General features: G+C 40.5%; 1 protein-coding gene across 1 annotated transcript in view; it reads left to right on the forward strand.

The window, feature by feature from the left end:
- Nucleotides 1-25968, forward strand: part of Ube3c (ubiquitin protein ligase E3C) — a 103510-nt gene that overhangs the window by 56746 nt on the left and 20796 nt on the right. Inside the window, exons 14-19 of the mRNA XM_057782998.1 lie at nt 3722-3826; nt 5411-5498; nt 7300-7397; nt 9034-9166; nt 11633-11880; nt 24524-24736. Coding sequence (XP_057638981.1) covers nt 3722-3826; nt 5411-5498; nt 7300-7397; nt 9034-9166; nt 11633-11880; nt 24524-24736 — 885 coding nt within the window. The remainder of the gene's footprint in view (nt 1-3721; nt 3827-5410; nt 5499-7299; nt 7398-9033; nt 9167-11632; nt 11881-24523; nt 24737-25968) is intronic.

Here is a 25968-nt window from a genome sequence, read left to right on the forward strand (position 1 = left end):
AAACTGAAACCCACTTCTCTTCCTTTGTTCTGCTGGTGCATTGTGTGTGTGTGTGTGTGTGTGTGTGTGTGTGTGTGTGTGTGTGTAGCTTTGGCTGTCCTGGAACTCACTCTGTAGATGAGGCTCTCCTCAAACTCACAGAGCGCCTGCCTCTGCTTCCCATCTGGCATGTACTTTCTAGTGGCTACCTATGTAGACTTAGCCTTCCTTTTTGCTAAAGGTTGCATTGCACTTGGATGTTTCATCAATGAGTGTGGACAGAAGCAATATGAAAACGAATCCAGTCATATTTTCATGGTTTCATAAAATTTATATTTTTCTTTAAGTCTCAGAAGAAAAGTAGTTTATATAGAGGAAAATTACTGTTTGACAATTAAGAGTGTTTAGCACTAGTTGTGACAGATAAAAATACAGATTTTTCTGGTTCATTTGAATTTCAGCTAAATCACAAATTTTTTTGTTTTTGTTTTTTTTTTTTTTTTTTTTTTTTGGTTTTTCGAGACAGGGTTTCTCTGTGGTTTTGGAGCCTGTCCTGGAACTAGCTCTTGTAGACCAGGCTGGTCTCGAACTCACAGAGATCCGCCTGCCTCTGCCTCCCGAGTGCTGGGATTAAAGGCGTGCGCCACCACCGCCCGGCGATCACAAATATTTTTAAAAAAATAAGTTTGAATAGTGGGGCGGTGGTGGTGCTCGCCTATAATCCTAGCTCCTAGCTCTCAGGAGGCAGAGGCAGGCGGATCTCCGTGAGCTCAAAGCCAGTCTGGTCTAGAGAACAAGTTCTAGGACAGGCTCCAAAGCTACACAGAGACCGGTCTGGGGAAAAAGGGGGGGGAGAAAAAAGTTAAATTTGCCTCCTAATTTTTTTTTATTTATTATGTATACAATATTCTGTCTGTGTGTATGCCTGCAGGCCAGAAGAGGGCACCAGACCCCATTACAGATGGTTGTGAGCCACCATGTGGTTGCTGGGAATTTAACTCAGGACCTTTGGAAGAGCAGACAATGCTCTTAACCTCTGAGCCATCTCTACAGCCCAACCTCCTAAAATTTTGAGCAAACTTATTCTACTTACATTTTTTCCCCAAGAGTTTAGTTATTTATTTTATTTTATTTTTTGGATTTTCGAGACAGAGTTTCTTCATAGCTTTTGGTTCCTGTCCTGGAACTGGCTCTTGTAGACCAGGCTGGCCTTGAACTCACAGAGATCCACCTGCCTCTGCCTCCCCAGTGCTGGGATTAAAGGCGTGTGCCACCACCGCCCGGCTCCAAGAGTTTATTTTTAAGTATATGTAAGTGGGGGTGGGTATGTGCCCATGAGTGCATGTTACAACAGAAGTAGAGAAGAAGGTGTTAGATCCCTTGCAACTGGAGTAACAGGCAGCGATGAATCATCTCACAAGTGTAGACGGTAGAGACTAAACTCAGGTCTCTGAAAGAGCAGTATGCAATCTTAACTGCTGGGCTATCTCTCCAGCCCCCCTGCCCCCTTCATATATTTTTAAAAAAAGGTTGTTTCATATTTATATGAAATTGGCACTAGAAGATTTTATAGATGATATGTAACACATATTTATTGGCGGGAGGGGTGTGCATGTACAATTTGTGCAAGCTTATGTATGAAGGTTATTATATAACCTGTGGGAGTTGGTTCTCTTCATCATGTTGTTCCTGGAGGTTTAAACTCAGTTGTCAGTATTGGTACTAAGCATCTCTACTCACTGAACATTTTGCCAGCTTTAGTATAGAGAGTAGGTCTTTTTAAGATAGTACTGCTAGGGGCTGTAGAGATGGCTCAGAGGTTAAGAGCACTGCCTGCTCTTCCAAAGGTCCTGAGTTCAATTCCCAGCAACCACATGGTGGCTCACAGCCATCTATAATGGGGACTGGTGCCCTCTTCTGGCCTGCAGGCATACACACAGACAAAATATTGTATACATAATAAATAAATAAATAATTTTTAAAAAAAACAAGATAGTACTGCTAGATTTCTTTAATCCTATCTAATAACTTTTGATCCAAGACTAGTTACTGAAATCTACTAGATCCCTAGGTAATTTGTTGGGCTCTCTTCCCAAGGAGCTCGTGACATAGCAAAAACAGCTGTTGCTCCAAGAACATGCAGAGGACATTCATAGCTGTGATGTTATAGTTGGGCAGCATGGCCAGCTTGGAAATTATACCAAGATAAAAGACTGTGGAAAATTGACTAGCTCCAGAGGAACAGACGAGGTGTGTAGGGAAAATAGAGATTTAGGGTGCTATTTCACCCACATCCCTCGTGTGGTATTTTTCAGAAAAACTAGGGGAAAAACATCTCGAATAATGGGACATGAGCTTTGTTATAGCCTAGGTAAGCTATTGCACTGCCAGAGTTGTGTCTTAATTAAAAGTTCTAGCCAAGAGGTGGCCCACATCTTTAATCCCAGCACTCAGGAGGCAGAGGCAGGAGAATCTCTGTGAGTTTGAGGCCAGCCTGGTCTACAGAGTGAGTTCCAAAACAGCCAAGGCTACAGAGAAACCCTGTCTCAAGAAAAAAAAAAAAATTCTAGTCATGTTAAGAGCACTTGTTTCTCTTGCAAAGGGCCCAGGTTCAGTTTCCTAGGACCCACACTCACAACCACCTAGAACTGTAGTTCCAGGAAATGTGCTCTCTTTTGACCTCCAAAGGCACTAGGTACACTCATGGTGCACATGCATACATGCAGGCAAAACTTTTTTTTTTTTTTTTTTTTTTTGGTTTTTCGAGACAGAGTTTCTCTGTGGTTTTTGGAGCCTGTCCTGGAACTAGCTCTTGTAGACCAGGCTGGTCTCGAACTCACAGAGATCCGCCTGCCTCTGCCTCCCAAGTGCTGGGATTAAAGGCGTGCGCCACCACCGCCCGGCAAAACATTTATAAAATAAATCTAAAGGGGATGCTATTAAAGAAAAGAATTTCAAACAAAGTGTGGTGATGCATACCTGTAATCACTGGCAGTTGGGAATTAGAAGCAGGAGGATTTGGAATTTAAGAGGATTTTAGTCTGATCTGTATGAGAACTTTTTTGCAAAAAGAATAATTTTACCCACTTCATGGTGTTTTTTGGGGGGAGGGTAAAAATGTGTGTATGTGATGTGTATAGGTACCCCTAGAGACCAGAAGAGGGTCTAGATCCTCTGGAACTAGAATTACAAATTTTATTTGTGAGCCACTTGATCTGGGTGCTGTGAACTAAACTTGGGGTTCTTTAAAAGAGAAAGAAGTCGTTCTTAATAACTAAGACATCTCAGCTGAGTGGTGGCGGCGCGCGCCTTTAATCCCAGCACTTGAGAGGTAGAGGCAGGCGGATCTCTGTGAGTTAGAGGCCAACCTGGTCTACAGAGTGAGTTCCGGGACAGCTTGGACTGTTTCACTTAGAAGTCCTGTCTTGAAACCCCCAAAATAATAATAATGATAATGATAACAATTTAGCCATCTCTTCAGTCTCCTAACCTCCTATTTAAAGACAACTTTGTGTGTGCACTTGTATTGCTTTTCTGTTTCTGTTGGTAGACAACTAGTTTATTCCTCTAGCATGTTCTTGTGGTCCCTAAAGGAAACTTTTTGTAAGCTGGAAAAATCCACATTCATTTTATCAGATAGAAAAGTGCCTATGTCTTCTGGCATCTGGTTGGCGGTGCTGCCTGCTTTGTGAGGTGTTAGTCACTGAGTAGTTTGTATGACACTGCCTTTCTTCCTCTTCAGGTCATCACCAACCTAGTGAAAATGCTGAAGTCTAGAGACACAAGGAGAAATTTCTGTCCTCCAAACCACTGGCTGTCAGAACAAGAGGATATCAAAGCAGATAAAGTTAGTGAAAATCTCCTTAATAGTTTTCATTAAAAATAGTTTCTCACCTTTTGTATTTCTGGGGAGAGTAAGTCTTTTAAAATTGTTTAACTCTTCATTTAACTTTTGAGTAGGTATCAGTGTTGTCTACATCGCTAACTCTTGGTCAGAGAGCAAGATAAGTAGCAACAGCCTTGGCCTAGACAGCGTCCTAATTATTTTTATCTAATTGGGCTTTTGTTTTGTTTTGTTTTTTTGCCTCAGGTTAGACTGAAGCCCAATATTTGTCTATTAGAATTGAAATCAATTTTACTTTTAGTAGTACTACCAATAAAAGTATTTTCATTAGTTAAAAAATATGGGCTTTAGGCTGTCTGAGGGGCCAATATAATAGAATATTATGAAGATTTGAATCTAAAGCAAACTAAATGTTCCAGACCATCAGAACAAGAGTATATAACAGAGGGCATCAGGTGATCCCAGAGAAATTCACCACTAATGCATTTTAGAATCTTTGGGGGGGATAGGAATGTGGGTGCAACAAGAAGCCAACACAGGAGTGTGGCAGGACATTGAGGGTATGACTGGATCCTTGGGGAAAAGTCATCTTCAAGTTGAGCCTGAGGCCTCCAGCCCTGCCTACTGGCAGAGTCTGCAAATGGGCAGATCTTGCAAAGTGAACAGCTCCAGGGCCCAGGTAGGTGACTCTAAGGAACTTTTCCTGCCATCACAAAAAGTCTTTAACACAGTGGTAGCTCTATATTTGAGGTGTGGTGACCTTTCCAGTAGAGACTGCTGGAGTGTGAGGACAAGTAGGGATTCCTGAGAGCCCCTCTTCCCAGACATAGACACTGTCCTGGGAACTCTGCAACACTGAAAATAACCACATGGACTGGTCTGGTATAGTAACTCCACAAAATCACAATAGCACTCAAGAGAAAAAGACCTTCATCCATCAGTTTTATAGAGTATGAAGGAACCATTTCATTATTTTGAAGACTTTTCTGAAAAGAAAAAAGTAGTAAACATTTGACCTGCCTCTCTAGGGCTATCTAGATAGCATTGATGCCCTCCTGCTATATGTCTTCCAGATAATGGGTGTCTTATCTTGTGGGTTCTGGGAAAGTGTAACCTGCCACCATACATATTGGCCCTAGTGCTCTAAGCCTCTCTAAGTAGTGAGTATGATCCAGATTATAAGCAGAAATTTGAACCTTCATTATAATAAAATTACAAAGACCAAAAACTAAGGAATGAAAAAAATTATAGATTAAAGCAAAACTTAAGAGAACTTCCTCTACTTATCTTACTTTAATACTAATTCATCCAAATTAATTGGGAAAGAAAATTTTTAGAGGAAGTAGGTAAGTTTAAAGTTATTTTTTTAAGTGATATGCTTTGTTTTGTAATTATATCACTATTACTTTACTCTGCCCAGACTCTCACCAGTTCACTTTAAAGTATCCGAGGCTAGAATATGAGGACATGAAAGGCACCCTGCCCTGGACAGGGATAGACAGCCAGCTCCTTAAGGAATTGTAGGTTCAGATACCATCAGATAGTACTAAGGCTGAAGAAAATGCTGACAGCAATTGGTTTCCACAGGTCACCCAGCTCTATGTACCTGCATCTAGACATGTGTGGCGGTTCCGGAGGATGGGCAGGATTGGCCCACTGCAGTCCACCCTGGAGGGTAAGTTCTCCTCAGTTGGAACTGCTTTTTGCAAGGGCAAATACTCTGCAACATTCAGTCCTTTACTGTTAGCCCTGCGATTGATTGATTGATTGATTGATTGATTGATTGATTGATTGATTGATTGTGCTGAACACCACACAGCATTTCATCCAATAACGATTAGCTTCTGTGCCCTGGTGAACAGGTAGAAAATGATTGTTATCTCAACTTTTCTGAAAGGTGGAACTGCAGGGCAAGCAACATGAGACCGTAGGGATCTGTGTATCGTAGCTGTTTCTTTTGATCACTCTGCACATTGAGTAGTTATGCCATTAAAAGCCTTTGATTTGATTATTTTGTCAGTCTTTGGTGGTTATGAATGTAGCTGCTATTATCAGTGTCTGTTTGTTTGAAGATAAATACTGGAAGAATCTAAGTCACTGCAAACATGTGTTTAACTTTATAAAAGACTGCAGAACTGTGTTTTAAAGTAGCTATGGAACCTTGTATTCACCACTGATGTATGATTTATGCACTGTTACTTTGTATCCCAGCCAGTCCATGGGATTGTCATGTTTTGTTTTGGTTGATTGGTTTTTACTTCCTTGACAGAGTCTCACTATGTAGCCTTACCTGGTGGGTGTAGTGATCTCCCAAATCCTGGGATTAAAAGAGTGCTCCACCATGTCTTCTGAGATCTTATGGATGTAACATGGCCATTTCAATAATGAATAGTAGCTATGGTTGCGTGGCTCTTCAACATGCTGGCATTGATGAGGGAGGAACTCATGGGCTTCACAACTTCTGAGGAGCTATTAGCACTTTATGTTTGTAAGGAAGTGGGAGTCATTTTCTTTCTTTTTTTTAAAAAAAATATTTATTTATTTAACCTGCATGCCTACACACACAACAGAAGAGGGCACCAGATCTCATTATAGATAGTTATGAGCTACCATATGGTTGCTGGGAACTGAACTCAGGACTTGTGGAAGAGCAGCCAGCTCTTAACCTCTCTCCAGCCCGGGAATCATTTTCTTTAGCAATATAGCCCCATGTTCCATATTCTTTTTTTCCTTTTCTTTCTGTTTTTTGGTTTTTCGAGACAGGGTTTCTCTGTGTAACAGTCCTGGCTGCCCTGGAACTTACTTTGTAGACCAGGCTGTCCTTGAACTCACTAAAATTCACCTGCCTCTGCCTCCAAGTGCTAGGATTAAAGGCGTGCGTCACCACTGCCCAGCTCCTGGGTTCTTATAAGCAGCTCTAGTTAAACTCAGTAGATCACAGAAAAGATGAGAGTTGGGAGATTAGTTGTGAGGAAAGTGGTCAGCAAGAATAGGAGGAAGATAAAAGGATCATGGGCTATGAATATGATCACCATAAATTGTGTGAAACTGTCAAAGCTTTTTTTGTTTGTTTGTTTTTCTTTTTCGAAACAGAGTTTCTGTATAGCTTTGGGGCTTGTTCTGAAACTCACTCTTGTAGACCAGGCTGGCCTCAAACTCACAGAGATCCGCCTGCTTCTGCCTCCCAAATAGTGGGATTAAAGTTGTGCACTCATTCCATGAGTGCTGACTGTGTTTATAGAATGAACAGACAGCTGAAAATGGTTGTTCACTCTGTGCTTGTCTCACTCACCTGGCTGGAATGACCTCACAGATTTCAGATTGGGCATGGAGGGTGTGTTTATGGATCTAGAAATAGATGGGATCACTGGGTTATTTTAGAGTCTTAAAATGATCTTATAAATCCTGATTTAATAGCTGGCAGTGAACAGAAAGGAAATACAAATGACTAATGAGTTTTAACAAATGTGTTATAGTGGGTCTGGAGTCCCCACCCTTGTCTGTGTCTGAGGAACGACAGCTTGCCATTCTGACAGAACTGCCTTTTGTGGTTCCATTTGAGGAGCGAGTGAAGGTATGCTATTCTGACCCTATGATGTTAACATAATTGAAAAACATCTCAAGTAAAAAAAAAAAAAAAAACAACTCAAATTTCATACTTAAAATCTAACCAGCTACTTCTATATAAGCTGAAGACCTGCTTTCCCTTATAGTTAGCTGAGCAACGTATTAGACTAGAGATTTCTGATAGTGAGGCCTATGGAAGATTGTTTAAAGTGTATATGTTGTTACTGAAAATGCCAAAATTTTTTGTAAAGGTTCTTTAAAAAGTTACTATGACCATCACTGCCTTGAAAAATGGAAAACTACCTTAGCTCCTTTCCAGATGATTTTGATACATGTTTAAAAGATTACATGTATATTTCCCATTTAATTTGGACCTATTTTTTTCCCCCTTCTGTTTTTTCGAGACAGAGTATCTCTGTGTAAAAGCCCTAGCTGTCCTGGAACTAGCTCTTGTAGACCAGGTTGGCCTCAAACTCACAAAGATTCACCTGCCTCTGCCTCCCAAGGCTGGGATTAAAGGCATGCGCCACCACCTTCCGGCATGGACTTTTTTTATATTAGAAATCTTCTAGAAATTGCTAGTTCCTTCTCTCAGGTACGGGCCTTGATATTTTTCAGGCCTACATTCTTTGTCTGGGGTAAACAAAAATGGACTGACCAACCTAGAGGCTCTGGGTCAGTGGTTCTCAGCCTTTCTACTACTGTGACCCTTTAATACAGTTCCTCGTGTTGTGGTGACCACCAGCCTTAAAATTATTTCATTGCTACTTATAACTGTAATAACTTGCTACTGTTATGAATCGTGATGTAAATATTTTTTTGAAGACAGGTTTGCTGAAGGAATCATGAGTACACAGGTTGAGAGCCACTGCTCTAGGTTCATAAAAATGCTGGCATAACATAGTACCAAACTCTTGAGCCCCCTCTACTGGTATTTCACCATCATAGACATTTGAATTTTATTCTTGGAGAAAATATTCTAAGATTAGCTTACTGCTTTAAGAGCTTTATTTCCCTCTTAAATAATTTTTTTTTTTTTTTTTTTTTTTTGGTTTTCGAGACAGGGTTTCTCTGTGGCTTTTGAGCTTGTCCTGGAACTAGCTCTGTAGACCAGGCTGGTCTCGAACTCACAGAGATCCGCCTGCCTCTGCTTCCCGAGTGCTGGGATTAAAAGCCTTCGCCATCATCGCCTGGCTTAAATAATATTTTAAACGGTGTGTATGTGTGTGTGTATTCTATAGAGTTCATCAGGAAGCTGAAGACCAACTTTTAGGAATCTGTTACCTCCTATCATTCAGGTCCCTGATCAAACTCAGGTCATAACTCTTGACAGAAAGTGCCTTACCCACTGGGTCATCTCAGTACCCCTACCTGCCTAAATTGTTAAGAAAATACTTAATAAATGAACACATACTGTGACATGGATCTTTCAAAACACTGTAAATGCAGGGGAAACAGCTTTAGAAATACTTAAATATTCATTTCTTGAAAAAAATGTTTGCTACCTTGTATAAAAAACCTGATGTCAGAAGTTATAGAGATATAAAGTTAAAACCTTTAACAGTTTTGGTTTTAGGTTGTTTATTCTTTTAACAGCAAGTCTGTTGTTTCTAATAACCTTAACAACTTTACCTTTTTGTTAGATTTTTCAAAGGTTGATTTATGCAGATAAGCAAGAAGTTCAAGGAGATGGTCCATTTCTGGATGGGATCAATGTCACAATAAGAAGAAATTATATTTATGAAGATGCTTATGACAAACTTTCTCCAGAAAATGGTATATATACATATAGTGCTCTGTGTGTGCCTATATTTGTTAGGGGGGAAATAGGGAGTTAGTGTAGAAAATAATAATTGTTGCTAAGTATTTAATCCTAGTACCCGGGAGACACAGGAAGGTGGATCGCTCGATGAGTTTGAGGTCACTCTGGTCTGCACATTGAGTTCCAGGACAGTCAGGAGTATATAGTGAGACCCTCTCTCAAAAATAAATAAATAAAATAAACAATTCTGTTAAGCCTGATTCTGGGTATGATGATACATGCCTTTAACCCTAGCAAAAGGGCCAGGGCTGCATAGGAATGGATGTACACAGACACACAAATGTGAAACTGTATTAAATTTAAATTAATTAATATTAATAAAAATATTAAATTTAATACAGTTTCTGTGTGGTTATTTCGGGAGTAAAGTTTGATTTATAGTTGATGTTAATAAATGGCATTAAAAAGATCAGTATGCTTTTAATTTTTTTTTCCTACTTAGACCAGATCTCTCTACATAGCCCTGGTTGTCCTAGAATATACTATGTAGAGCAGACTGGCCTCCAAATCACAGAGATCCACCTGCCTTTGCCTCCTGAGTGCTGGGATTAAAAGCATGTGCCACCACTTCCCAGCTTGTTGTTTAGACATTTTGATCTGGAGAAAGGAGGTTTCCTGAAACTTAACAAATAATTATTATTTGTTTTTTGATTTTTGAAACAAGGTCTCTTTATGTAGCCCTGGCTATCTTGAAACTTTATGTAGATCAGGCTGTCCTTCAACTCACTTAGATCATTCTACCTCTACCTCCTGAGTTCTTGAATTAAAGACATGTATCAGCATACCCACGAACAGATATTTTTTAATTTAAAAAAAAAGCCTTTCAGCCGGGCGGGCGGTGGTGGCGCATGCCTTTAATGCCAGCACTCGGGAGGCAGAGGCAGGCGGATCTCTGTGAGTTCGAGGCCATCCTGGTCTACAAGAGCTAGTTCCAGGAGAGGAACCAAAAGCTACAGAGAAACCCTGTCTCGAAAATCAAAAAAATAAATAAATAAAATTAAATTTAAAAAAAAAGCCTTTCAACATAGAAGCAGTGATATGAAATTTAGTTCTTTTGAAAAAAAAAAAGGAAGCACTTGTCATTTCAGAGTATTAAATCTTCTTGTATGACAGAAACATCCTTAGCAAAACTTACAGTTTCCTCTGTCACAAGCCAGTTCACTCCTTAAACAATTTCTCAGGCCGCTGTTGCCTTAAACTTGATGAAGTGCATGTTTCGGCTGTCAGAGTCATAAGCATACTTGGGTTTCACACAACTGCCTGGTATATACTATGTCCTTCTGGTGACCGAGTTCCAGCAAGGTGGACAGTGAAAGGCTCAACTCAGACTGAAAGCATGGAGTAAAAGTGTCTTCATTTTTCACTCGCATGTCTAGGAGTCAAGATATTGGTGTAGAAAATAAAAAGCTGTGTATATATTTCCACCACAGATTGATGAACCAGGGTAGTTAGTACAAAGGATATCTATCAGTAGTTTGCTTCCTTCTTCAGATGTTTTTCTAGCTTGCTGTGAGTCTTCATATATAGTAAATCTGTAACTCTAGAAAACCGGTTTGGGTCATTTCAGATGAAGAAGACAGTATCTTTAGCTTGTAGTCAGGCTTGTCTTTAATTGAAATTACTTTGTAGATCATTTTAGTGACAACATGTTAGGACTACTCACTATTACCCATTACTCTAGTTGTCCCAAATCTCTCTCTTTATAAAAAGTCTTTTTCCTCTGCCCAACCTAGTTCAATTGCCTGACTTCCATCTTCAGAGATGGTGGGTTGTTCTTACTTAGAATCTTTCTCCCACTGGATCACTAACCAGCCATCTCCTGTGTGATACATCCATGGAAAAAGGCTTTCCATGTAAGCCCTGGGAAAGTTCCCATCAGTTTTTTGTTGTTGTTTTGGTTTGGTTTTTGGTTTTTCAAGACAGGGTTCCTCTGTAGCTTTGGAGCCTGTCCTGGAACTGACTCTTATAAATTGTTTTGTTTTGTTTTAAAAATTTGTTCATTTATTATGAATATAATGTTCTGCCTGCATGTTTCCCTGCAGGCCAGAAAAGGGAGCCAGATCTCATTATAGGTGGTTGTGAGCTACCATGTAGGTACTGGGAATAGAACTCAGGACCTCTGGAAGAACATCCAGTGCTCTTAACCACTGAGCCATTCATTTCCCCAGCCCCAAGTTCCCATCAGTTTTATTGGCTGCTAATGTTTTTAATGGGACCTTCTACATAAAAATTGGTATTTCTAGGTTATGTTTATTTTGTTTATTTGATTTTAAGCAACTTTGATGTCATTGTCTCTTTAGTATTACTGCTTTATTGAACCATAAGTGTTAAGTGTCCCTGATTGATAATCTCAGTGCCTTTACATAATGCTTCCTGTAATACTGTTTATTTTATTGCCCCCCCCCCTTTTTTTTAAACAGAACCGGATTTGAAAAAACGGATTCGTGTACACTTGCTTAATGCCCATGGCCTGGATGAAGCTGGCATCGATGGTGGTGGTATTTTCAGAGAGTTTTTAAATGAACTACTGAAATCCGGATTTAACCCCAATCAGGGGTTCTTTAAAACTACTAATGAAGGGCTTCTATACCCCAACCCAGCTGCTCAGATGCTTGTAGGAGATTCTTTTGCAAGGCATTACTATTTCCTTGGCAGAATGCTTGGAAAGGTAATATTTATATAAAAATAAGACTCAAAACAAAGATGTCTGTCATTCCACTGTTTTTGTTGTTGTCTAAATTTCATTGATTATTATTATTCAAAATTGTTAAAAGTCATTTTAGTGATCCCTAGCTAATACTTATTTATATGGCAACTACAGTTCATCATCATATATTGCATGGGCAGTAGTTAGACTTAAAAAAAATAGTACAGTACAAAAACAGAAAGTACTATAAAACTCTGCACATAGAGGTTTTATAATAGCTACCTATATATTTATTTTCATTTGATTTCTGTGTGTGTGCGTGGCCATAGTTTGACACTGGTGTCTTCCTTAGTTGCTCCCTATCTTCCTTATTCTTTGAATTAGGGTCTCTCACTGAACCTAGTGCTAGTTCATTCACTTAACTGACCCTCAAGCCTCACCTTTCCCCATCTCCCCAGCACTGGAAATACAGATGCATGCTGACTGTTTGTGGTTTTGTTTTGTTACTGTGTGTGCTAGGAATGAAACTCCTCCTGTTTACAGTGGCAAGCACTTTACCTATTTAGCCATCACTGTAGCCCCAAAGGACCTATTTTAAATTTGTTTAATGTAGTTTAGACCTGTTAAATAAAAGGGGAGTATGGAACTGAATGCAAACTTACGGTTTAATGGTGAAATGTGCAGTGTTCCTCTAATTTAAGTCAGATACAAGACTTGACACTGGGAGATCAGCATTGTAATTGCTCCCCGTAAGTAACCAACAAAATGTAGTTGCAATATTTACTGGTTACTAATGTTTTTAAATGTAGAACTCGTCCATACAAGCATATATTTCTAGAATATGTTTATTTTTTGCTTACTTGAATTTTAAGTAAAAATGTTGGTTACTGCTAATTATGGATACATGTGTCTAGTAGACTTTTCCAGTCAAATCAGGAGCTGAAATTCATACCCATTGTGTCTTAAATGAGTGTGTATTTGAGCTTTAATTTGATCCCAAGGGACATGCAGTTTTGGAGTGGAAAGCATAGTGTATCTGAGATATGTTCAATAGCAGATAGTGTCTGCTATCAGGCTCAATATTTTTATCAGGATTTATTTTTATTTTTAATTATGTAGAGGTGTGTGAATATGTGTATGTGAGTGCAGGTGCCCTCAGAGGCCAGAGGCATTGAATCCATCTGAAGCTAGAGTTACAGGTGATTGAGAGCTGATTGACATGGGGACTGTGAACTGAACTCAAGTCCTCTGGAAAAAACGGCATGCTGCTCTTTATCATTGAGCCATCTCTGCCTTCTGGCTCTTAACTACCCAGTTCGTATTAGTGTGATACAGGGAAGAATTTATACCACCTCTAACTCAAACCCATTTTGAATCCTTGTAGCTTGAGGACAAAAGATAGATACAAAGTACCCAGTCAGTCGTATCAGGGCAGCTGAGGACTCAACATAGCTGAGGAAGGAGGTGGTTCATCTGCCCTCCCCTCTGGCCCACTTTCAGTTTAAGTTATGCCCCCAGGTCTTTTACCTTTTTTGCAGACAGGGTCTCACTACATAGCCCTGGTGTCCTGGAGCTCAGTATGTAGACCAGACTTGGCTTCAAACTCAGAGAGATCCATCTGCTTCTACCTCTTGGGTACTGGAATTAAAGGCATTAACCACCACACCCAGCCTGAGTTAGGGGTTTTAAAGTATAGAAGAAAGATGTAGCATATTTGGTAATATAAAGTAACATTGTAGTGTACATGCAGCATACCCACTAATGACTCTTAAGACCAAACCTGATGACCTGAGTTTGATCTCTGTATTCAACATGGTAAAAGAAGAAAACCACCTTTCATATATACTCTATGATGTGTGCCTCCTCCCTAAATAAATAAGTGTAATAAAGGGTATGTGTGTAAAATTCCAGTATCCTTAGCTTTCAGACAATTTTTTTTTTAAAGAATGAGATTCCATCTCTCCCCAGTTAGAATAACTACTATCAAAAGACATAGGCACGCCTTTAATCCCAGCACTCGGGAGTCAGAGGCAGGCGGATCTCTGTGAATTCAAGGCCAGCCTGGACTACAAGAGCTAGTTCCAGGACAGAACCAAAAAAAAAAAGCTACTGAGAAACCCTGTCTCGAAAATCAAAAAAAAAAAAAAACATGGGCAGGCATGGTGGCTCATGACTATAATCCCATTATTTGGAATGCAGGATAATTACTTTAAGTTTCATACTAGCCTGAGCTATGGGTAGGTGAAATGCTAATGAGAGAAGGAGAAAAAGAATTTTGATCCTTCGGCTGGTGGTGGTGTATGCCTTTAATCCCAGCATTCAGGAGCCAGAGACAGGCAGGCAGGTCTCTGTGAATTTGAGGCCAGCCTGGTCTATAAGAGCTAGTTCCAGGACAGACACCAAAACCTTACAGAGAAACCCTGTCTTGAAAGAAAAAGAGAAAAGGAAGAATCCTGATGCAGTTAGTGAGGATGTATATATAGACTCTAGCATAGTTCCTCAAAAAACAAGTAGAGCCCTCAGATCTGGAAACTGAATCTTATAAGGTCTGAGGTATTTCCAGAGAAAATGAAGTCAGCATATCAAGTCCTTGTGGTTCCATATTCACTGTTACTGATCATAATAGCTAAGATGTGAAATTTACTTAGGTGCTCAACAGTGGAAGATATAAAGAAATTATAGTATATATACATGATGGAATAATATTCAGTTGTAAAGAATGAAGCCTTGGTATTTGCAGCAAAATAAATGGAACACTTTTAATCCCAATATTTGGGAGGCAGAGGCGTTTGGATCTCTGTGAGTTCAAGGCCAGCTTAGTTTATAGAGCTAGTTCCAGGACAGCCAGGGCTACACAAAGAGACCCTGTCTCATTAAAAAGTGGGGGGGGACGGGGACTCAACGACATTGTATTAAGTGAAGTAGTTCAGACACAGAAAGACAAGTACCACATGTACACCCTGGTATGTGAAAGCTAAAACTAAGCTGTCCTGAAAATAGAATGATGATTTATAGAAGTTGGGAAGAAAGGGGGGTAGATAAGGTAGGCTGGATTTGATCAGTGAGCACTGTGGGCATGTGTAGTACAAATTCTAATTGGTCTTAAAAATAAAAACCAGGAGTCAAATATTAGGAAGTGAAAGCTGAAAGATCAGAGAAACAGAGTAGCCAGCCACTAGAGCTCTTACCTCTGAAATCTCCGGAGCAGAAAGAGACCAGACTCCTGTCGGTCTCTGTCTATCTATCTGTCCCTCCCTCCTTCATTCCCTTCCTTCATTCCTTCTCCCCACCCTCCCCCATTCCATCCTCCCATCCCTATCCCTGCCTTATATTCCTCTCTCCACCCAGCCATATCATTTCCTGTCTTCACCTTTTTAGAGCTGAATTAAAGATGTGAGCCACCACTGCTCTTGTTTTCTCTTAGACTGGATTAAACTCCTGTAGCCCAGGGTGGGCTTAAACTCACATTGATCCATCTGTTTCTGCCTCCCAAGTGCTGGAATTAAAGGTATATGCTACCAGTGCCTGACCTCTATGGCTAACTAGTGGCTTAGCTCTGAACTCTGATCTTCAGGTTAGCTTTATTTGTTAGATCACAAACAAGATACCACCACAGACATGTGTAGAAATGTTCGCACTGAACCTCATTTATCTTAGTATAAATATTTATCAGAGTGTAATGGCACATGCTTTAATTTCAGCACCTAGGAGGCTAAGGCAAGAAGATTGTGAGTTCAGGACCAACCTTAACAAAACCTTGTCTCAGAAAGCAAGGACTGGGCACATAACTCAGTGTTCGAGTATGTGTACACATTGTTTAAACCCTAAGACTGCAGAATAAAAATAGAAGTGACTTAATTAAATTATTTTGTTTAAACTAGCTCCTTGAGAATAGTGGTTGATTTAGTTCCACAGAGTTTTCTGCATGGGAATTCCTAAGGGATTTCTAAAATACCTGTTTACCATCTGATTGTAAGTGGTTAACTTTGCATCAGCATGTCTGCATCCAAATGAATGCACCCATACAGCACTAATAGTGTGCACCTGAACATTAAATCTGCAAGAGAAGAAAACTAGCTATTGATTGATTATGGTATTTATTGGGTCATAATATATTTAAATTTTCTTAATGCATATGTTAGTGATTGTTTACTGTGATAAAGTGCACAAAGGTCTTCAGAGCAGCTTTGCACAGGAAGAATTACCTCCCGTCACTGGTCACTTCTCAGTTAAAAGTTCCATTAGCAGATGGTTCCTGCCTGGGCTGTGGGTCGCGGCTGCACTTTGTTGCCTGTAAATCAGACTCTAGACAGGGATAAGTAAACAGCCTGGGATGTGGTCATGTCATGTTGGACTTTTTTACAGACAGAAGCACCTTAGTCCATTTAAGCCAATTAAGTTCAGAATATTTATTGGAACAAATCCTTTATCGTATTTGAATTCTACTTGAAATTTTTCCCCTTGATTCAGAATATTGATTTAATTGGAACAGAATGCCTATAAATCAGATTATCTGGTAATACCGTGGTCATATATTTGAAAATTTTAATTAGCAGATTGTATAACTTCAGCATGCTTTATAATTGTGTATTTTGGTAGAGTAAGTATGCAGTTAATGTATCATAAAGTGTGATATTGACAGTTAGCAGTTGATCTTGACCTTTCTGGAAGCTAAAAGAACTTATTCTTATATGTCATTAGTGTCCCTTTAGAAAATACTCTCTGGGTTTAAATCTGTGAAGTTTGAGGTGAACATTAGGACCCTTGGCTTGCCTCATCCTTCACATGACGCAGCTCCTCTCCTCTGCAGTCATCTTTCAGCCCTAAGCTTATTAGTACATGGTGTCCCCTGCCTCACCCCTTGCCATCAGACCAAAGGCTCTTGTCTTCCTTAGACTTGTGGTCTTGACAATAGCACAGGCTTCCTAAAACTGAGACAGAGCCTTTTACACAAGTACTCATTTAGTGACCATGTCAGATATGGTTGTACACACATTTAACCCCAGAACTGGGGGGGCAGAGGCAGGAGGATCTCTGTGAGTTTAAGGCTAATCTGGTCTACATAAGCAAGTTCCAGAACAGCCAGAACTAAATAGTGAAAGAGACCCTGTCTGAAAAACAACTTAGTGACCATGACTAGATGCATGTGTGTTTTGTTCTTAAAGAAGATCATATTAGAAAGGCAGTGATAAGTAGATGAGCCCAATCTCTGGGGTGCATGAGACCAGGTAAGGAACTCCTGATCTTGATTGCATGACCTGAAGTGTCTTTGATTTTTTGTTTGCTTGTTTTGTTGTTGTTGTTGTTTGTTTGTTTTTTGAAATAGGGTTTCTATGTAGCTTTAGAGCCTCTCCTGGAACTAGCTCTTGTAGACCAGGTTGGCTTCAAACTCGCAAAGATCCGCCTGCCTCTGCCTCCCGAGTGCTGGAATTAAAGACATGTGCCACCGCCTCCCGGCTAACTTTGATGTTTTAAGTAGGTAGAGCAAGCACTCAAATAGGAAGGCTCCATAGATTGGTGACAGTGGAATCTTAGCCCTGGTAGTGTAGAGCTGAAAAGGAGTTATGTACAAGGGCATTGTTGCTGAATCAGGGTAAAAGGAAGAGGATAGTGTTGCAGGAGGCTGCCCAGACTTGAAATAACCACACAGAAACTGTATTAAGTGATTGCTTGGCCTATTAGCTCTAGCTTCTTATTGGCTAGCTCTAACATCTTAATTTAACCCATATGGCTGTGGCTTACCAGCAAGGTTCTGCCCAGCATCTGTCTCTGGCAGCTACATGGCTTCTCCTTGACTCCGCCTACTTTTCCCAGCATTTAGATTAGTTTTCTCCACCTACCTCTAATCTGCCCTGCCAGACCCAAGACAGATTCTTTATTAACCATTGGAATTCACAGCATACAGAGGGACATCCCACATCAGGATGGAAAGGAGGCTGCCTAGGATGTTCTGAGAACAGAAGGGTGGAAGTTGTATTGGCTAAATTAGGGAATGTTGGGTAAGGATGACCAGTTATTTGGTTTAGATACCTGAGACATGCCTCAGGACCTGAGACAGACACTGTATTCAAGAACAAGGTCTGGCACGCCTTTAATCCCAGCACTTGGGAGGCAGAGGCAGGTGGATCTCTGTGAGTTTGAGGCCAGCCTGATCTATGGAACTAGTTCTAGGACTGTTAAACAGAGAAGCCCTGTCTCAAAAAAAAAAAAAAAAAAAAAAACAGAGAAAGAGAGTTACAAGCTGGAGGGGGGCACACAGAAGGTGGAACTTGGGTGTCAAGTTCCATGGAACAGCAGAATTCTACAAAGGAAAGAAAAAAACAAGGAGAGTGCAATGTCTCAGAAGCCTAATAAAGACTGTCTCAAGGGAAAAGAAGGATAATTGCTATGCAGTGTTACTGATGGGCCAAATAACATTAGAACCAGAGAGGTCACCTTATTATTTATCAGTGTGGACATCACTTTGGAGTGGAAGCAAAGCCTCAGCAGATGGTCAAGGACAGTAGCATCACTGCAGCTAAGGTACATTCTGTGCTGTCATCTGGGAACTGCTATGGGCATTTGAACTGACAAGCAGTGAAATGAAGGACATTTTCCTTAGCGGTAGACAAACAAACTGCTACTTTAACTGTCAGCCTGAAGCACAGACCTGCTGCTTTGAGTAAAGAGTGTTCTCTGCAGGATCCTATTTGAATGTATTTGGTTCAGGTAGAACTAAGGGGTATTTGGGAGCATGACTAGAAAAAAAACAAAAGGGCAGCAAGAGTGCTAATGATTCTCGGTACTTCTCTCAGAGTGTGTTCACATGTACAAGCAGAAAGACCTCAAGTGAAGTCATAGGTGGTATGCTTCAAAGGGTACTAAGATGAATGAATAGAGCCTGTGTGTGAAGGAGGCTGATAGTCTCCAAGGGTGACCCAGGTATAGCAGCTTTACCTAGGACTTGATAGAAATCTATGTGTCCCTTGGACTAGCTAGCTGCCAAGCCTGTAAGCTGTATTTTGCCAGTCTCACAGCATTTGCTGGGCTGACTCTGAGAGTAACTCTCTAGAGAAACATGGGTTGTCAGTTGACTGAGGTCTGAGTTAGAGTGAGCCAAAGTGACCACTAACTACTAGAAGGAGGCAAAATCGGCTGTGCTGGGCCAGATGTGGCATCACCTATAACCCAAGCACTTGAAAGGTAGAGGCAGGAGAATTGAGAGTTCAAGGCAGCCTGAGTTATTTGAGACCCTATGTCAAGAAACTAAAGAAAAAATGATGAACTGGGTGCAAACAAATTAAAAACACAGACAATGATTACAGGATCCCATCTTAAAGTCTGGACTGTTCAGAAAGGAAATCAGACTGGAGAGATGGTTCAGCAGTTAAGAGCATGTACTGCTCTTCAGAGGATCTATGTTTGGTTCCCAGCACCCACATGTTGGCTCACAACTGTCTGTAACTCCAGTTCTAGGGGATCTGACTCCTTCTGACCCCTAAGAGTGCTAGACACGCATGTGGTACGCACATTCAGTCAAAACAATTACACACATTAAAAGATAAGGCAGGAAGGAAATCAGTCTGTGAGTGGGAAAAGAAGAGAAATACAATGAAAAGGAGAAAAAAAGGCTAAAGTTAGGGTGAGATAGGGAGTCGGACAGAAATTAGCATGGACTGTCAAACCCAGAGGGTGAAGGGGATCTGAGTGAGGGTCAGTACATAGCAGAATAGACTTAAAGACCAGGTGGCCATGCTAAACTAGTGAAGGTGGCATGAACTAAGTAGCTAGAATGTTAGATAATGGCCATCTGGGTTACTGATGTCACCAAAGGTTGTCACAAGGCTGTTGGAGTAAAAAGCTTTTGCTTTTTTATATTGTCCTTGTTATTGTTATGTACATGCAGTATGAAGTGAGTGTGTGCCACAGTGCACTTTTGCAGGTCAGAGGCCAACTGTGAAAGATTTTTTTCCACTATGGGTTTTGAAAATGGGTCTTAGTTTCACAGGCTTGCATGGTATTCACTTTTACCTGCTGAGCCCAGAAGTGAAAATCTTGTATTAAAGAAGGCCTGACAGTGCTGGCAAGGTGTCATGGACCTAGCCCAGTGTAGATATCACAAGAAGAATATGTGCTCTGTAAGCACAGGTAACTCTGTGGGCTTAAATGCTACAGGAACTGCCTGTGACTAAAAACCAAAGATTCTAAATGAGTCTTTTGGTTTTTTTCTTTTCTTTTTTGTTTTGTTTTTTGAGACAGGGTTTCTTTCTGTAGCCTTGGCTGTGCTGGAACTCTCTCTTTAGACCAGACTGGCTGCAGAGATCCACCTGCCTCTGTCTCCTGAGTCCTGGAATCAAAGGCTTGTGCAGCTATTGCAGCTTAAATGAGTCTTGATGACATACACATTTGTAGGTGACCTGAAAGGGTCAAGAAAGGGCATGTGGTTTTACAAACAAACTCATAGGAGTAGCCCTGTCTGTAAAATGTTGCCTGACGTAGTTGGCAACTAGTAAGTGTTTTAAGTGGATGATACTATTGATCTACTTGAGCCCTATAGCCAAGAATTGGTGTGTCCTGTAGAGTAGGAGCTTACACTCCAGATCCTCATGGGTCAGTCCAGTTCTTAACTTCCAAAGCTCAGGTCTAAAGTGTACTACTCTGGGTATACATACTTAGCTCAGAGCTCTGTTTTGTTTTTTAAACTATGTGGTTAGCCTGACTGGAAATAATTAAAATTACTATTTGCTTACTCATTTAGGATGGCTTTAAAGCAAGACATCATTTCCTATAGTTTTTAGATTAAGTTATAAATGTTCACTTTAGAACTACCTGAAGATTGATAGAGATGCATTTGAAAAGCATTATTTTTTTATTGATTCTTAATGTAGTAAATTACCAAAGTTATTTGGCAGCAAACAGAAGTGGCCTGTGCTGTGGCTCACATTTCTTCTCCTGATAGAGCCACAATTTGCATTAATTACATTGAGACTGCACTCACTTATATTAAAAGGCTTCTACTATAATTAATCCTTTTCATTTCAAACCGTTTTGGCACCATTTCTGGCTATAAACACTCATAAAGGACAGATAGCTGGAAAACACAGCACAGGGTTTTCTGTATACCTATCTTTTTCTCCTGTGACAGGTAGTTATTGATATGTTTCTAGGAACAAGTATGGTGCAATGGGTTGGAAAATGCTAAGTGGGTTATTTTGCATAAAAAATAGACAGTTTTAGAGTTATATAACTAACCTGTATTTAGAAAATACCTTGATTTATGCTTACATCTGTATCTCAGTTGCATACATTATGGAAATTTAATTTATAATCCATTTAGCTGATGCAGTCATAGTTTTCAGTGCTATCATTTATTAGTGCTTGTATATTAAATGCTTTAAAGGTTTAAACCTGCCTTATGTAAAAAATTATACCTATACATTTACATTTTATGAGTCACAGTGGGATTTCTGCTTAAAATTCAGGTAGCCCTGATATATTTAACGAATTTCTCTGGTTTATTGTTACTAATGCAGAAATGGCAAACAATGACCTTCCATATTGAGCATCCAATGATTTACACTCCAGCTTACTTTCAAAGCCCACTGTGTAAATGAGGGCTTTTTCTCAACACCTGGGATCAATCATGCAGCTTTATACAGAATGCTCTCCTTGGCTTTGAACTCATCTTTCATTTAGAAGTAATGGTGTTTATAAGTACTCCAGGTTAATAGTATTAACCGTTTTTTTGTTTGTTAGTTGGTTGGTTGGAGTTTTTTGTTTGCTTTTTTTTTTTTATTGTTGTTGGGGGCTTTGTGTTTGTTTGAGACGGGATCTCACTATGTAGCTCTGGCTGTCCTGGATCTCACTACATAGGCCAGATTGGCCTTGAACTCTCAGATTTTGTTGTGGTTTGTTTTCACCTTTTTTGGTTTGGGTTTTTGGTTTTTTGAGACGGGGGTTTCTCTGTGGCTTTGGAGCCTGTCCTGGAACTAGCTCTTGTAGACCAGGCTGGCCTTGAAGTCAGAGATCCAGCCCACCACTTCCAGTGTATTAACCATTTTTAACTTGAGTGAACTATGACCTTTTGGAACAACTTTTTTAATATTATCAGTGGATACTATGTGAGTGGTTATTATTCATTCTCTCATTTTGTACTATGTTGTCAACTTTTAAAAATTTGATTGGGAAATGATTCATCTTCAGATTGGCTGTAAATCACAGGGACATGCATCTTGTTTTTCCTAGCAAGGTTGACAAGGTTTTCCTAGTGGGTAACCTGGAAAGGAACATTTTAGAGTGTCTGGTAGTAGCTTTTTGAAGCAAAACACCAATGTCATGCAAAATACTTACTTTGGGGAAGAGATCCTCAACTATTTTCTAGTGTCCTTCAATCCTCTGACCCAGGTGAGTTTTCAAATTGTGGTCCTCCTCCAAGATCTGCATACACTGTATCTAGGCTTTTCACTATTTGTTTGAGAGCTAATAACATCATAGAACACAGTATGAAACAGTGAATGAGGACTGTGGCTACTTGGAACTGAGAGTGGGTGAAGAGTGATTCACCTCTTAATGTCCTACTGTCAGGTCTCATATGAAGTGTATGATGTAGCTGGTAATGCCCCCTTGCCTGGAGCGCTGGATAAGGGGTTACTGTAGAGTGAAATTGCCCATGGAGGAGATTTATTTATTTTTTTTGTTTAAACATTATCTGGACATGCAACTGCCCTGGGAGGTGGGGAAGGAGCACAGACTCGCCATAAACATTGATCTCTAGGTCAGACATATCCCAATAGAAAATACACTTGTGAAGGAACTCAGATTTCTGTGCTCCTTAGAAGTCAGTTTCTTGGCATGTTAGATCTTGGGGAAATAAGTTGGTCATGGCCTGCTCAATGTGATGCCTATGTTTATGAGAGTGTTTTAGAACAGCAACCAAGCTGTTTACTAGAAAACTTGACAAAGGTTGATTACAGTTTCCAAGTTTGCCTGTCAGAATAAGACACCAATAATATGGGGGTGGTTGGTTTTCACATGCTTTTGTGTGTGCTCATCTGGCATGGTGCACATGTGGATGTAAAGGTAAAAGTTCTTTCTTTCTACAATGTGGTCCCGAGGATCAGGCTTGGCGGCAAGAGCTTTCACTCCCTGAGCTACCTTGCCACTAACTAATTTTTGTTTTTAATCTCACCACACATTTTTGAGTCTTTATTGCATTTTACAACTGTGGCCATTGGAATATTTACCTTGTGGCGTGAATCTCTGACCTGATGTTGGAAACTTTACTTTCCATCTCTGCCAAGAAATCTCTGGAGATCTACATACTAGCTAACACTAATTAATCCAGTAGTTGTCAGCTTCTAGCCACAGTGAGATGATCATCCATTGCCTCAACAACCAGGGCCAAGATTAGGAAGCTGGCAGTACTGACAGGTGGGAGCATGAGAGCCGGCAGGAGTCTTTACACGCCACTGGTAGAAGAAAAGTACTAGCATTTTAGAACTCTTTGGATAATGTCTTCCTTGTGCCAGCTACCTCTATGCTCTTCTGCTCCTAAGTAAATGTTCATGAGAGTTCAGAAGTGACAACACCACGCATACCCATCACCAGGTAAATAGGTGAATCCATCACACCTCAGTAAAAACCTAATGTGTGCTATCTTATAAGAAGTCTTATAAGATATCTTATAAGAGTGATGAAACTTATTGTTAAGAGAGCAGACTAAGGGTAGATCTGTGGAGGGGGTTCCCTTAAGTTACTCAGGTATAACCAAGTAAAAAATTTATCAAGTGATCATGCAAGGTTTGTCTGTCAGTTATACTGCTGTGCAAATAATTTCAAAAAAAAAATGTTAGCGTTAAAGGTAGAAATGACCTGCTATAAAGACATTTCTTCTCTTTTTTTCTTTTTAAGGGGCGTGTATGTGTGTATCTGTGTGAGCATATGCCATATGTATTCAAGAGCTCACAGAGGCCAAAAGAATACATTAGATCTTCTGGAGCCATAGTTACAGGAGCGAACTCAGGTCCTCTGGAAAAACAGCAGTCTTCTGAACTATAGTAGTAGAGTGTGAGCAGCTGCAGCTGATATGTCCAGATCTATAATCTCCAGGGAGCTGTGTTCAAGCTTTAGTGCACCCTGTCTGTGAATGTGGTCAAGTTAAAACATGAAACCGTGCTGAATTAGAAGAGGTCCCAAAATCCAATGACCAGTGTCTTTCAAAGATAAATGAAAGATGTGACACAAAGAAGACAGTGAAGACCAGCAGGTGCAGAGGCAGGAAGTAGAGGGGTACAACTGAAGCCATAGATTATGGGTGTTCCAAGCTGCCCGGAGCTTGAAGGATCCATCTGTAGTGTTGTGAAACAGTACTCTGGTGTGTTTGAGTTTCCTGTTGGTGCCTAACAGTACTACAAACCCTAAAGCGCTCATGTCTGACTCTGTGGACTTTGCTTACCTATTATGGCATAAAGGACTTGGCAATGACCTTAGAAGTCCCATTTGGTATTAGCACTCTGTGGTTTCAGCCCTGGCCTAGCACATGGTAAATGCATTGGCCTCACTTATGGTTGTCTCATTATCATGGAGACAGAGTATACTACTCAGGACTCGTTCACTGTTGAACCAAACTATGTTTGGGTTATATTGAATGTTAGTAATTCCTGTCTGCCCTCTGGTCTGTCTGAAGGCTCTGTATGAAAACATGCTGGTGGAGCTACCGTTTGCTGGGTTTTTCCTGTCTAAGCTACTGGGAACCAGTGCAGATGTGGACATTCACCATCTGGCCTCATTGGACCCTGAAGTCTATAAGAACCTGCTTTTCCTCAAGAGCTACGAGGAGGATGTGGAAGAGCTGGGACTGAACTTTACTGTTGTGAACAATGACCTGGGGGAAGCACAGGTGAGCTGGGGCTCATTTCATTCTTTCAGTGGGAAGATGTTCTTCATACCTCTGTCGCCATGGCAGTATTCTTAATTGGAAAAGATTTTTGGGGTGGGCTTGGCAGCCACAGCAGCTCAAGCCTTCCATTTCACTCCTATTCTCAACATCTTTTTAGGGATAGCTTGCCCTGCCAGGCAGTCCTTCCCTCTCTAAATTAGTACCTCATAGCTGTGCTGCAGCTGGAGCTTCTCTCATTTCCATCCTGGGGAGTGACTGCCAAACCTTCCTTCCCTCACATCTACCTGGTCACTCCTGCTGCTTTCATCCTATTTGCAAAAAGAAAAGAAAAAGGCCTATATTAGAGTCAGACTAGGTTTTGATGTTGTTTTTGGTTTGTTGGGCTTTTGTTATTTGGTGTGTGTGCACTTTGTGTGCATGTTTTTCTTGTTTGTTGGTTTTTTGGTTTTGGTTTTGTGAGGGTTTCTCTGTAGCTTTGGAGCTTGTCTTGGAACTAGCTAGCTCTTGAAGACCAGGCTGGCCTTGAACTCAGAGATCTACCTGTCTCTGCAGTGTTGGGATTAAAGGCATGCTCCACCACCGCCCAGCTCACGTGTATTTTTGTGAGACAGAGTTTCACTATGTAGGTAAAGCTGACTGATCTTCAACACACAGGTCTGCCTACTTCTGTCTCCTAAGTGATAGGATTAAAGACATGTTCCTAACCCAAAATCACTTTTTCTTTCTTTCTTTCTTTCTTTCTTTCTTTCTTTCTTTCTTTCTTTCTTTCTTTCTTTCTTTTTCTTTTCTTTCTTTCTTTCTTTCTTTCTTTTTTTTTTTTTTTTTTGGTGTGTGTGTGTATGGGAGGGTCTGGTGAGACAGGGTCTCACCTGCTTCTGTCTCTAGTGCTTGGATTGAAGTCATAAACTACCACATCCACCTCCAAACTAGTTTTTTGTTTGTTGTGTAGTTTCTCGAGACAAGTCTTATCTGTGTAGCCCTAGCCCTGGCTGTCCTGGAACTCATGCTATAGGCCAGACACGAACTCATTGTGTAGCTCTGGGTGTCCTGGAAGTCATTACGTAGAGCAGGCTGGCCTTAAATTCATATCTGCCGCCTTTGCCTCCCAAATGCTGGGATTAGAGGCATGAGCCGCTGCCACCTGACATCCAAACTATTTTTCTTGATACCAGCTTTATCATTATGTAAATCACATTTCATGAAATTCACCCTCTTGAAGTAAGTAGATTCCA

The sequence above is a fragment of the Chionomys nivalis genome, chromosome 1 (genome assembly GCF_950005125.1).
Source record: "Chionomys nivalis chromosome 1, mChiNiv1.1, whole genome shotgun sequence".
In the NCBI taxonomy this organism is placed as follows: domain Eukaryota; kingdom Metazoa; phylum Chordata; class Mammalia; order Rodentia; family Cricetidae; genus Chionomys; species Chionomys nivalis.